Genomic DNA, 12855 nt, shown 5'->3' with positions numbered 1-12855 from the left:
ATCAATCCCTTCATGAATCATACCCATTTCCAGGTGTCACCCCCACCCATAGATCTCTCATTCTGTCATGTATGAACAAGTGCTAAGGGCAAGCTGAACAAGTACAAAGGGCAAGCCAGCTGTCTCTTTTAATATTCTTGCCTGAAATAACATTACAAATGAGGGTCTATTAATCATCCATTAAATAATCCATTTTTATTGCTTTCTCATTCTTCTTCCTCTGTGTATTGTTAAATTGGATGGTTATATCATTGTCCCTTCCTGTGTTTTAGTGTGCCATTACCTGTCCTCTCTTCCAGCTGATATTTAGTTTGTACTAAAATAGACTGGCATAACTTTACAATTTATACACAAATAACAACATAAACCAATAATGCATTGATATTATGCATGATAGGAGTGGACATTTCCACTCTACATCATTAATGAATGCATGATGAGACGCACACTATTACAAAGCTAATGAGTTCAATAAAAAACACTCAATAACAATTTCAATAACTTTATTAAAAATAGCAATCTTTATAAATCATGAAACTAGAAAACTTTAAGAACCTGGGGCTATAACATCAAATGCACAATAATGCAAACACTTTTTACACACACACTCTTTAATGATATTTCCTAATATACAGTATAATTCCAAACAGAGAGAGAGAGAGAGAGAGAGAGAGAGAGAGAGAGAGAGAGAGAGAGAGAGAGAGAGAGAGAGAGAGAGAGAGAGAGAGAGAGAGAGAGAGAGAGAGAGAGAGAGAGAGAGAGAGAGAGAGAGAGAGAGAGAGAGAGAGAGAGAGAGAGAGTGATGAACTACCTGGGGTCATAAATGTAAAGTACAGGTATCAGTCAGGCAAAGCATAGTGCTTGCCTGTCTCATATGGAATGTAAAAACATGGCTTCATATCATTCCAGACCTGGGATTATGGCCAAAAGTTACCAAGCAGTGCTGAGCAAAATCCAGTAGAGTAATATTCAGTATCATTGAATTACTGACAAAGTAAAGATCATTATGTGCAATGATACTCACTACCTAGGAGCATTTCAGGTTACTACCAAGAATCTGACCATGCTGGCAGGGATGGTTAGGCTACAACACATTACATACTTCTCCATTCAAATCAGTCAGCTGATTAAATGGTGAGTTAAACCATTTTGATCATCTAAATCATATTAAGGCATTGGATGAGACCTGGACAGCTTGGGTCAACACCATACATAGGTACTCCACTACTCTGTGGGAGGCACTTGATTGTGGCAAGAGTCATCACAATACCAAACACCATCCTTGACAAAGCACAGCATGGCCCACTCATCCACAGGAACCCAGCCATCTCTAAGGAGCAAATCAATGCTGCCCAGTGTCACTCCTCATCACTTTTAGGGAATAAGAAGTAGATCCCACCACCATCCCACCCCAGCACCATCTTTACATAGAATATAATACAGAGGACAAAGAAGGAATACAAACAGGGCACATGGTATGGTATGGAACACCAACCCTCACTTTTGGAAAACCCCAGCCACTCAGTAGGAGACCAGCCAGTCACCATGGCTATCACCTGGGGATTCTTAGGAACAGGTGTTAGGTATAGAATGAGAGATAAAGAAAACTCCCAATACATTTCAAGTCTATACGCAAGTCTCCATAGATAGACAAAAAAGTGTTCATGAATTAAACACAATATTGTAAGTTTTAAATGTTATGTGGTACCTTAGATAGATGGACAGGTCACTTGAGAAGAGAAAATAAGAAATGTCTTAGGAAGAGTATTTTGTCATATGTATGAATATATATGACTGTATGACATAGATGACTGGTGAAGTAGATTTTGTCCCTTATCAGAGTGGTTGTGTAGCTGAAACAAATTAATGATTATCAAAACAGAGACACATTTGAGCTGATTGGTGAATTACAGTTTCAGAGTGGATACAGCATACACTGGGATGATAAAACTACTGCAGTCATAAAGTAGATGAAAAAATACTGTGGGGAGGAATGTAAAGCAGTAACATATGCAAAAAGAAAGAAAGAAAGAAAGAAGAGAGAGAGAGAGAGAGAGAGAGAGAGAGAGAGAGAGAGAGAGAGAGAGAGAGAGAGAGAGAGAGAGAGAGAGAGAGAGAGAGAGAGAGAGAGAGAGAGAGAGAGAGAGAGAGAGAGAGAGAGAGAGAGAGAGAGAGAGAGAGAGAGAGAGAGAGAGAGAGAGAGAGAATGATGTGACATGACATCTTTAAGTACAAATGAGTATATAGTAACCATACACTGATACTTGTCCCCTTATACAGTGATAAGTTTACCCAAACACAATGGACACGGATGGAACTTTTGGAGGCTAAAGTGCTCCAGGTGACTGGTGGACTCCATTTCATTGCGGAGGTCCAGGATTCTCTGCACAGTTGGGCTTTTGGTGTCAGTGGAAGTGGTGGCAGTGTGGCAGCAGTAACAGTTTTGGTCTTTCTATGGGCAAGTTCTGTAGGATTCATATTCTGCCTCCTCATGAGGGACATCAGTGTGAAGGGTCAACAGAGCATCAATTCCCTCCTCAGGCAAAGAATGATGGATGCAATTTTCTGTTTCTTGTTGTTGCTCCACCTTTTCAGAGTGCTTGAGGTGCTCGTCAGCCACCTTTCCACTGCTGGTGGGTGTCTCAGACTCACTGGTTCCTGTTCCACATCAAGAGTGTTAGCAGATGCCACTTGTATTTCATCTACTTAGTACATTACATCATTACATAAATAACTGGTGTTATCTGATATTAAAGTGCTAATGAGCAACATGCCACAGAAATCTGTTTATTTCAAGAAAATTATGAAGATAATAATAATGTTTCGTTGCACTTCATAAGATGGCTCAGTTTTTACTACTCACCAACACTGCTAAAGATAGCAACTGGACTCTTAAAGGACGCTGCTTATCTTCTCGAGCTGCTGAAGGTCATGATCTGCTTCCTTTTCCTGCACCAGCTTTGATATCAAATCCTGCAGGAAACAACTGTGTTAATTCACATTTTGAATAAATCTAATAGATGAAATTTCACTTACAACACCTTATGTGTCTCTGGGTGACTCATGGAGGACAGATACATCACCTGAGAGTAAATGGTCAGTGAAGAAGTTGACCCTTGATCCTGGCTAATCACATTAAGTACATTAAACACTCCTGTTAACTAATGAATGAGGGATAGATTTCTCTGGAAGGTTACATTACACTACTTCCCTGGCATTTGAAAACATTTTGCTCTACATGAACTCATATGGAAGCTTTACTGCAACATTAAATCTCAGCTAGATGCCAGATGGTGTAGCCTCCATCACAGAGCAAGGTAATGATATGAAGGCTTAGTACTTTGGTCAACACCTGAATAAGAACCGTTTGAGATGCAGCAGAGATCACTAACCTGCCAGCAATTGAATAAGAAGTGTGTGAGATGCAGCAGAGATCACTAACCTGCCAGCAATTGAATAAGAAGTGTGTGAGATGCAGCAGAAATCACTAATCTGCCATGACATGAATAAGAAGTGTGTGAGATGCAAAAGAGGAGCACTAACCTGCAGAGTGGTTTTGCTTCATTTCCTCTCATTCATGATGGAGGCTGGCAAGGTCTAACTCGCGTTCTCGAGCTTGTTGCTTCATCACTCCTCGCTGCAACTGGTAGATGGTGATGTAGTCACCTGAAGAAGGATAAAAATTCTCATTAAAAGACCAAGGAAATGGCATACAGTAAACAGTAAACACTTTCTCCACTTCACTTTTACAGATGATTCAAATGAGCAAAAAACATGCATACACCGATGGACTCTGTCTCCTCATGCACTACAGCATGCTTAAGCTGCTACTTCCTGTCACTTAGCTCAGCCACCTCCTTCATGCTGCAAGTTAACCTGCTCTCCAGGACCCTGTGAGCCTCCTGCAGTTGTTGCAGCTTCTGTTAAAGCTCAGTTCCTCCCAATCCTGTTGTTTCTCCTGATAAAACAATAAGTTTGTTTCTCTCAACTTTTCTTAATACAGCCTCAATAAACAAATCCAATAACAATGCTTTTATTTTGTTATTAATTCAAAAAATTGAGCAACAGTGAGGAAAAATTATTTGCTTTATTATTAGAGAATATAAACTTTCTTACCTTTTGGTTCAGTTATGACATCTTCAGACAACTTTTCATGAGCAAGAGATTCTCCCAGCAGTTTGTTATACTTATCCCTCTCACAGTCTAGCTGAACCTGAAGACTGCTGCACTCACTCTCCAACCTGCTAACCTCAGATGTCAGTGTAGCCACTTGACCCAGCAATTTCCCCTTGGTATCTGTACCTGGAGGTGAAAAATTGATGCAACAGAGGGGCCAGACAAGAATGACCAATGGAAGTAATTAGACGTAATGTAAGAAGTGGGTATAAGACTAAGGGAAATAGAAGGGCAATGGAGAGAGGGTTAGATGCACCAGAAATGTCTGTGGAGCCAGGAAAAATTTTAACTTGTAACAGAGATAACTAAGAGCAACTGTGAATGAATAAATGTGATGTAGCCTCATCCCATGACTGGGAAAATGCAAAAGCAGCACCTCAGACACCAGGACCATGATGACTGGCAGCTCCCAAAATTAGCTGCTGGCTTTTGTACTCCTAGTCACCACAGGAGGCTCATCCACAGCTAATCCTATCAGCTGATCATCTTGGGTGAAGTAATTGTTTATCAGTCTGGCTGTTGAGGTCCTGATGCAGAGATGTGTGTGTGTGTGTGTGTGGTGTGTGTGTGTGTGTGTGTGTGTGTGTGTGTGTGTGCACTTTGGAAAGCCTCCCTCCAAGGAGAATGTCAGTTTGATATACAAATATATATTCATGTGGATGGTAGCTCACATTTAGCTTCTGAGTTCTCACATGAAGACATGCCATCCTTGTCTTTTTCCTCTGAGGGAGTGACTTTATACTCTGTGATAAGTGCATGCAGCTCACTATTCTGTCTTGTGACGTTTTTGATTTCTATCTGTGAAAGACACAAGAAGGCAGTAAGTTAACTTGTTTAACATGCCACATCATTTTATATATATTATGCCAAGTTTAAACAGGAAAGCCTCACCAGAAGCATCAACTAAAGACCAAAGTGATTAACAAATCTTTCACTTTACCACCCTTAATGACAAAAGCTGCTGATGTAGCATCCCATCCATATCCTGCATTTTTACACCTTCATGATTCCATTAGATTACATTAGATTACATTAGAACAGTATGTGACCAATGACGTCTCCATTCTACATTGCCATGACAAGAATACAGGGCTTTACTGAACATAAACCAAGGACGCCTCCATTCTACATTGCCATGACAAGAATACGGGGGCTTTACTGAACATAAACCAAGGACGCCTCCATTCTACATTGCCATGACAAGAATACAGGGCTTTACTGAACATAAACCAATGACGCCTCCATTCTACATTGCCATGACAAGAATACAGGGCTTTACTGAACATAAACCAAGGATTCCCTCCTCCTCTCTCTAAGGGTTATGGTTCTCTCAACAGTTACAGCGTGGTGTGAGAGATGCAGTGCTGTCAAGGCTTTACTATTTACAGGAAGCAACACACCAATAAATAAATGTTACTTTGGAAATGAAACTGAATAATCAAAGGCTTTATATCTCATGAACTTCCCTTCTTTAATAAACTGTCTTCAAGCTGACAGACTCCAGTAGTATTGCATCTTAGGAATATTCTACAGCTGATTTCATAATAACTGCTCTCTAAAACTGACTACATGCCTCCTTCCCTGCCTCCTACAGACTCTACTCAACAATTGTTGTTATTCTGTTCATGCTGGTGTGACAGTTAACCAGTATATTAATTCCTTAGTTATGTACACTCTAGAATGGTGGTTCATTTTATCTACCAGTGATTTGAATTCCCAGCTTCTAAGTATTACATTATTATTTGTTGATTGGTACCATTTGTATGCAATCAGAGAAAGATTTCAATATAAAAACATATCCATGTTACTGTTACCTTTCAGAATGTAAACCAAAATGAAAGCTATGTAAATTCTTACTTTAGATTATGTTGTCATTTCATTGAATGATGTAATTTCTTGGTTCTTGTGCTTCTTCAAATGCAGTCCCTTGTCTGGTTTCTCTGTCAATTCTAATTTCTTATTGCTCTGTGGAAAAACAAAGTGCAAATGTTTAGGATGAACTGATTCAATAATATTGCTTTCACAATTTCAATATTGTTCACAATTTCTGCAGGAAGTTTACTCCATATATTTACTATACGATTAAAGAAAAAATGTTTGGGCCTTGTGGGATTTAAAACGTTTGGGTATAATCTTGAATCCATTATTTCTTGTTAGGTAGAATGAATGAGGAGGAGGAGGAGGAGGAGGAGGAGGAGGAGGAGGAGGAGGAGGAGGAGGAGGAGGAGGAGGAGGAGGAGGAGGAGGAGGAGGGAGAAACAAAGATAGGAGGGAAGGAAGAAAGGAAGAAAAGGGAATAAGAGAGAGAGAGAGAGAGAGAGAGAGAGAGGAGAGAGAGAGAGAGAGAGAGAGAGAGAGAGGGAGAGAGAGAGAGAGAGAGAGAGAGGAGAGAGAGAGAGAGAGAGAGAGGAGAGAGAGAGAGAGAGAGAGAGAGGAGAGAGAGGAGAGAGAGAGAGAGAGAGAGAGAGGAGTTGGTAAGGAAAATTATTACAATGGTCCAAGGTGAAGAACAGGGACTGGAATGAGAAGTGGAAGAAGCATATAGAATTGGAAAATATAGTGAAGGAGGTAAAAGACCATTAAAAGTGAGAATGAGATCCCAAGTTACAGTAAAGGAGATCCTAGTGAGAACTGGGAAGCTGGCTGAAAATTCAGGAATACAAGAATATTTGGGTAAAAAAGAGATATGAACTTGGAAGAAAGGGAAAAAGAGAAGGGATCTGAGGAATGAAGCCAAGCAAAAAAAAACGAGAGAAGTACAGAGACCGAGAAGCAGAAATTTTATTGGAGGGTACTAGATATGAAACTAAGGAAATGGTATATTCAGGAAAGGGAACAAGAAATGAAAGAACCACAACAGCAGACAGACAAATTGCATGTGGTGGGAGAAGTAGTATATTAAGAGTAATATATACAAAACAAACTTCATGTAAACAAATAAAATTTTCAGAAAACTTGTCACACAAAACCTTATTAACAAACTCACCTTCTCCTTCTGCGGCATTTCCTTCCTTCTTATCTTTCTCCTTTCCTTCTCCATCTTCCTCCTCCTCCTCCTCCTCCTCTCCTTCCTCTTTCTTTCCACCTTCCTCCTCCTCTTGTGACTCTTAACTCTCTTCCTCCTCGTCCTCCTCTTCCCCTGTGCTTCCCTCCTCTGAAAGAAAAGACTTGTTTAAAAAGCAAGCAAAATATAGTAGTAATAGTAAAAAAAAGTCAATGAAATGAAAGTTTATACACATATGAAATTAGTGAAAATTTGACACCAAACATTCTCTATCTGTAACATTACATCAGAATGACGAGAACACAAGATATTGAAAAGTGAAAGGGAATGATGTATATAACAAAGAAAAACATTTGTATAATGACATATGACAGGAAAATAATCTTGTATACTTGTCCCTTAAATACTTGCTTCCTTGTATATTAACTCCCAAAATGCTCATTCCTTGTACTCTCATTTTCAAAACACCTCTTCCTTATATATTGTCACTCAAACACTCCTTTCTTGTACACTTATTCCCAAATCATTCCTGTCTTCCTGTATTCTCATTCTCCAAACACTCCTGCCTCTGCACACCCAGTTCCTCAAAACATTTCTTCATTGTTTACTCATTCCCCAAACACACCAACTTTCTTGTATACTTAGCTCTCAAAAGATGCATTTTTAAACATCCATAACTCCTTTTTATTTTCATTCCCCAAACACTCCTGGCTGTGCACACTCCAGCACATTAACACCACACACACATTCACACTCTTAATATCATCTGTCAGCCCCTAGTGGAAAGGGACAATCTTGTGGCCCACCATACTACACCTCAGGAGGTCAGACACAGCATTCAGTTAACAAAAAATCACATTAACACCCACTCCCCACAGAACATAGTAAACACAAAATCAGATTAACACTCACCCCAACGTCACATTCACAAGACAAGTTCTCATCCCACAGCCGTAAACTGTTTGCGGCCACCTACGAGGGACCTTGCCAAGAAGATGCTTGCCTACACAACCCCAACGGACACAGCTCTGTACCGGCGCATCCCGGCTAACACGACAGGCCTCGCCAGCATCCTCTTCTTCATCGAGCGACTCCAGAGGTGCTACATACCCACGGGGGAGAAGCCTGTTAGCATGGGAGTTGCTGCTGGCTGGTACATGTTGTCAGCTCTCCTACAACAAGGTGAGGACCTGTTGAGGTGTAAGACTGGTCAGTTCAAGTGTTGGAGCATTTAGTGTTTGGTAAGACGGCTGGTACATGTTGCCAGCCCTCCTACAGCAGGGTGAGGACCTGTTGGGGTATGAGACTAAGTTGAATGCAAGGGTAGTGGTGTTTAATGTTTGATAAGATGGGAATACAGAAAGACAGTTATTAAAGGATATATTTAAAAACTGGGAAACTTTACATGATACCTGGTGTATTTTCATAATTGAGCTGATATTAACTTGAATTAGTTCTGGCATGAGCAATATAAGCAAGTGGTGTTAATATGACTGATATGGATATCAAGTAATGTATTTAATTTTATCAGTAGTTCTCTTCATATGATGATATCAACAGTTTTCTTAGTAAGATATGAGATATAAATCTTTTAGAAATGATGAGAAAAACTCTTAAATTGCATTTTCATCTCTGAAACATTTTTAAAATGGTCTTTTCTACATTTTTAAATTTAAAAAGATGTGTTACTTTCAAAGATTTTAAATTGCCTTTGCATCATCCTCCATGTCTTAAAATTGCCCTTTTCATGGCATCTTTCCCTCCTCCTCTTCCTCCTGCAGGCTCCAACACCTACCCAATCAGCACTGCAGCACGGGTAATCTACTGGGTTGGCTACAGTGTGTCCCTCATTGTGTACACATCATACTCTGCCACACTGGTCTCACATCTTGCTGTGGAGCAGCCCTGCACCTCTGCCATTCAGCAACCTGCGGGGACCTGTCTAGGCAGTCAGGCTGGGATGCTGGATGCAACAACAATGACCTCTTCCAAGTGACAGCCTCGGTGGGTCCTTGGCTTCTTGCTGTGTGAACTGATATACCATCCAGTGGTTGAGAGTTGAGAGAGAGAGAGAGAGAGAGAGAGAGAGAGAGAGAGAGAGAGAGAGAGAGAGAGAGAGAGAGAGAGAGAGAGAGAGAGAGAGAGAGGGAGAGGGGGAGAGAGAGAGAGAGAGAGAGAGAGAGAGAGAGAGAGAGAGAGAGAGAGAGAGAGAGAGAGAGAGAGAGAGAGAGAGAGAGAGAGAGAGAGAGAGAATTTTGTTCAGTGCCAGATTTAGGAGTCCACAAAAAGACCAGCTGCCCAGGAGCCCTCCACAATCTGGGGTCTCCACAATCTGAGGAGTCTCCCACATAAATATTCTGTAAGTGAAAGAAACTTAAATTAATCAAACACTAGTTTTCTATGAACTAAATATTTTTTTTATTACTATCAAAATAACCACTTGTTTCATTTACACTAAATAAATATGTTCCTTTCACTATAATATATTATATGTATTAAAAACTGCATGGAATACAGATACAAAAATATTAATATAAATATTTCAGGTAGATGGCCTCCACACTCAGGCTGCTCACAGGCCTCCACAGACACAAATCCATCCCTTGATTTGTAAATTAATTATTTTATTTAATTATTTATTTTTCCTTTGTAAGAGGAGCACTGCCTTAGGGAGGGAGAGAGAGAAAGAGAATAATAAAAAAAAAAAAAAAAAAAAAAAAAAACCGATGCCATTTCTTTAAGAAATGGCATCTGTAATAATAATCTGTTATATGCCATAATAAATTATGGCATATAACATAAAATGTTATATGCCATTTGATAACAGTTTTCTATAGATCTAAGTGTAACTCAGTAAGTTTGTAACACACAATCTCCCTTTCCTAAATCCAAATTGCTTTATTATCACTGGGAGAGGCTGGGATGGACTGGGAGAGGCTGGAATGCACTGAGAGAGGCTGGGATGGACTGGGAGAAGCTAGGATGCACTGGGAGAGGCTGGGATGGACTGGGAGAGGCTGGAATGCACTGAGAGAGGCTGGGATGGACTGGGAGAGGCTGAAATGCACTGGGAGAGGCTGGGATGGACTGGGAGAGGCTGGGATGGACTGGGAGAGTCTAGGATGCACTGGGAGAGGCTGGGATGGACTGGGAGAGGCTGGGATGGACTGGGAGAGGCTGGAATGCACTGAGAGAGGCTGGGATGGACTGGGAGAGGCTGGGATGGACTGGGAGAGGCTGGAATGCACTGAGAGAGGCTGGGATGGACTGGGAGAGGCTAGGATACACTGGGAGAGGCTGGGATGAAAAGGCTGGGGCTGGGGCTGAGGCTGGGGGGAAAAGGTCAAGAATGTTGGGTGTACTCGTATCTCCAAGACAGTCAGGAATACGAGTAGGGTGTTGCACCAATTGCTCTAGGTCATGGAGGATAGCAAAGTTGTAGGCTAGTTCACCAGGATGGTCAGTGAAGGGAGAGGAAAGCCAAAGCTGGTGGTGAACATTGAAGTCTCCAAGAATGGAGATCTCTGCAAAAGGGAAGAGGGTCAGAATGTGCTCCACTTTGGAAGTTAAGTAGTTAAAGAATTTCTTATAATCAGAGGAGTTAGGTGAGAGGTATACAGCACAGATAAATTTAGTATGAGAGTGACTCTGTAGTCGTAGCCAGATGGTGGAAAACTCAGAAGATTCAAGAGCGTGGGCACGAGAGCAGGGTTAAATCATTGCGCACATAAACGCAGCATCCAGCTTTGGACTGAAAATGAGGATAGAGAAAGTAAGAGGGAACAGAAAAGGAGCTACTGTCAGTTGCCTCAGGACACCTGAGTTTCAGTGAGGAAAAGAAGATGAGGTTTAGAAGAGGAGAGGTGGTGTTCTACAGATTGAAAATTAGATCTTTGACTGCGAATGTTGCAGAAGTTAATGAAGAAAAAGTTGAGGGGGGTGTCAAGACACTTAGGGTCTTTGACAGAAAGGCAGTCTGACCTGGGGACATTTATGGTCCCCTCCCCAGATGGGGACTACGAGGCTGGTGTAGGAGTCGCCACGATGATTTTAAAATTTTTGAGTGAAGGGGTGTGTGTGTTATTAGGTGCTTGTAGTTTTGTGTGGAGGAAGAGAGTTGTCTTTAGAGGGCAGGCTATGACTGCCCCCTTGTGTTGTGAGACACAAAGGGAAACGTTCAGCGAGGTCACAGCTGGGTTTAATGATAAGTTCACAGCACCCCCTGAACAGTGCTTTAGACCTCACTGGTAGTAATTATCATTTAGGCAGATGTCTACTGCCTCCTCATATATATATATATATATATATATATATATATATATATATATATATATATATATATATATATATATACCCCAGCCAACATTGGATAATGGGAGGCATGTGGGGTGTTTTGTGGGCTACTTTATGGGTCCCATGTGGGCTACCCACATTACTGTAAAACACAGGTTGTTCTTGGAGATTTAAACTTTTTGCATTTTATAAATATTCATTCACATGACAGTAAAGATTCATTTTACTAACATGCCAGTTTCTCTTAAACCAAGCAATTTACGTGTAATCTTATCTTACAAATGGCTTGAGGCATTCTCTAACCCTCTTGGGAAAGTTGACAGATATAAGTAATACTGCTAATTTTCATTGAAATATTAAAAGAAAATTAAATAAATAAATAAATAAATAAAATAAATAAATAAATAAATAAATAAAAATCTTTTGGTTCAGTGATGTTCCTCATTTTTTTGTCCAAGGTTCTAACCATACCTAAACTAACTTAACAACACCAAAACTAACCTAACCATACCTGCTGTAACCTAACCATACCTAAACTAACTTGACCACACCAAAACTAACCTAACCATACCTGCTGTAATCTAACCATACCTAAACTAACTTAACCACATCCAAACCTAACTACACCCAAACTAACCTAACTGTACTTGCTGTAACCTAACCATACCCAAAACTAACCTAACTACACCCAACCATATCAAACCTAACCTAACCATACCTAAACTCAAGGCAAGGTATGGCGTGTCTAGCCAGTGGTAGCCATAATTATTTCCTATTTTCATCAATAAGAAAAGGCATTGAATTCAATTTAAAAAAACGTTTCAATTATTGTTAAAGGTTTGTAGAAAAGAATATATCAAGAGCTAGTGTTATTTCATAAGATAGGTAATGAAATACTGGCACATTAATAAAAGTGATATCAAGCCTCAATATACTGACATACGGTAATAACAGTGTAGTACCATCACAATCACCAGCACCACCACCTTACCATTTATATCACTAGACAACCACCTCTACACCGTACGTAATGTACTTTCCACATTATAATGCATACCTTTGGGCAAATTGGTGTCAGCGGAGCATTGAATGAATGCCTCTTGGCACTTGCTGGGAGACTGAATGCCTTGGTAATCTGCAGGGATCACCACTTTTTAACACAGGCTAACTTCTTACTTTACACGTTATGGAAGGCATCAAGTATGGCTTCAAGCATTTTAAAGTATTCACAACATTGTCGAGTGCAATTTAAGATACCTTACTTCTGAACTGGTGTGAACCGCCAACGTACTGTTTTACAGCACCCGCTGGGTTAAAACGTATGTTCACTTTTTAAATCTCTGGATTAAAGTATATTGCATTTTCAAGTTCAAAAAATTAAA

General features: G+C 40.3%; 1 protein-coding gene and 1 long non-coding RNA gene across 6 annotated transcripts; both read right to left on the bottom strand.

The window, feature by feature from the left end:
• Positions 1 to 2113: 2113 nt before the first annotated feature.
• On the bottom strand, positions 2114 to 9088 carry LOC135113525 (uncharacterized). Of its 5 annotated transcripts, XR_010274864.1 has the most exons (9): positions 8976 to 9088; positions 8093 to 8370; positions 7163 to 7330; positions 6034 to 6141; positions 4117 to 4302; positions 3783 to 3958; positions 3544 to 3666; positions 2864 to 2973; positions 2114 to 2658 (listed from the first exon to the last, which is right to left on the bottom strand). XR_010274864.1 is itself a non-coding variant. In XM_064028776.1 (8 exons), the coding sequence occupies exons 3-6, from the start codon at positions 7214 to 7216 to the stop codon at positions 3572 to 3574; spliced, it is 462 nt and encodes a 153-aa protein (XP_063884846.1). In that variant the 5' UTR covers positions 7217 to 7330; positions 8093 to 8370; positions 8976 to 9088; the 3' UTR covers positions 2114 to 2658; positions 2864 to 2973; positions 3544 to 3571. The 5 variants fall into 5 exon arrangements, 2 of the variants coding, with proteins under 2 accessions (XP_063884846.1, XP_063884847.1); XM_064028776.1 differs by lacking the exons at positions 3783 to 3958; positions 6034 to 6141 and adding an exon at positions 4848 to 4974; XM_064028777.1 differs by lacking the exons at positions 2114 to 2658; positions 2864 to 2973; positions 3544 to 3666; positions 6034 to 6141 and adding an exon at positions 4848 to 4974 and having other exon boundaries at positions 3706 to 3958.
• Positions 9089 to 9338: 250 nt separating this feature from the next.
• LOC135113530 (uncharacterized) lies at positions 9339 to 12763 on the bottom strand. Its single transcript, XR_010274868.1, has 2 exons — positions 12531 to 12763; positions 9339 to 9537 (listed from the first exon to the last, which is right to left on the bottom strand). It is a non-coding gene; the product is annotated as an uncharacterized LOC135113530 (long non-coding RNA).
• Between the last annotated feature and the right edge of the window lie 92 nt (positions 12764 to 12855).

Source organism: Scylla paramamosain, chromosome 26, assembly GCF_035594125.1.
Source record: "Scylla paramamosain isolate STU-SP2022 chromosome 26, ASM3559412v1, whole genome shotgun sequence".
Lineage (NCBI taxonomy): Eukaryota > Metazoa > Arthropoda > Malacostraca > Decapoda > Portunidae > Scylla > Scylla paramamosain.
The sequence above is the reverse complement of the archived record's forward strand: the minus strand, read 5'-3'. Positions and strand labels throughout refer to the sequence as shown.

Excerpts from the sequence above, each read along its gene's own strand:
- LOC135113525 (XM_064028776.1), bottom strand. The coding sequence starts at position 7,216 with ATGGAGAAGGAAAGGAGAAAGATAAGAAGGAAGGAAATGCCGCAGAAG. Across the intron at positions 4,303-4,847 it reads TGAGAACTCAGAAGCTAAAT|GTACAGATACCAAGGGGAAA; the intron begins GTGAGCTACCAT and ends TTTCACCTCCAG. Across the intron at positions 3,667-4,116 it reads TGTCATAACTGAACCAAAAG|GTGACTACATCACCATCTAC; the intron begins GTAAGAAAGTTT and ends ATCCTTCTTCAG.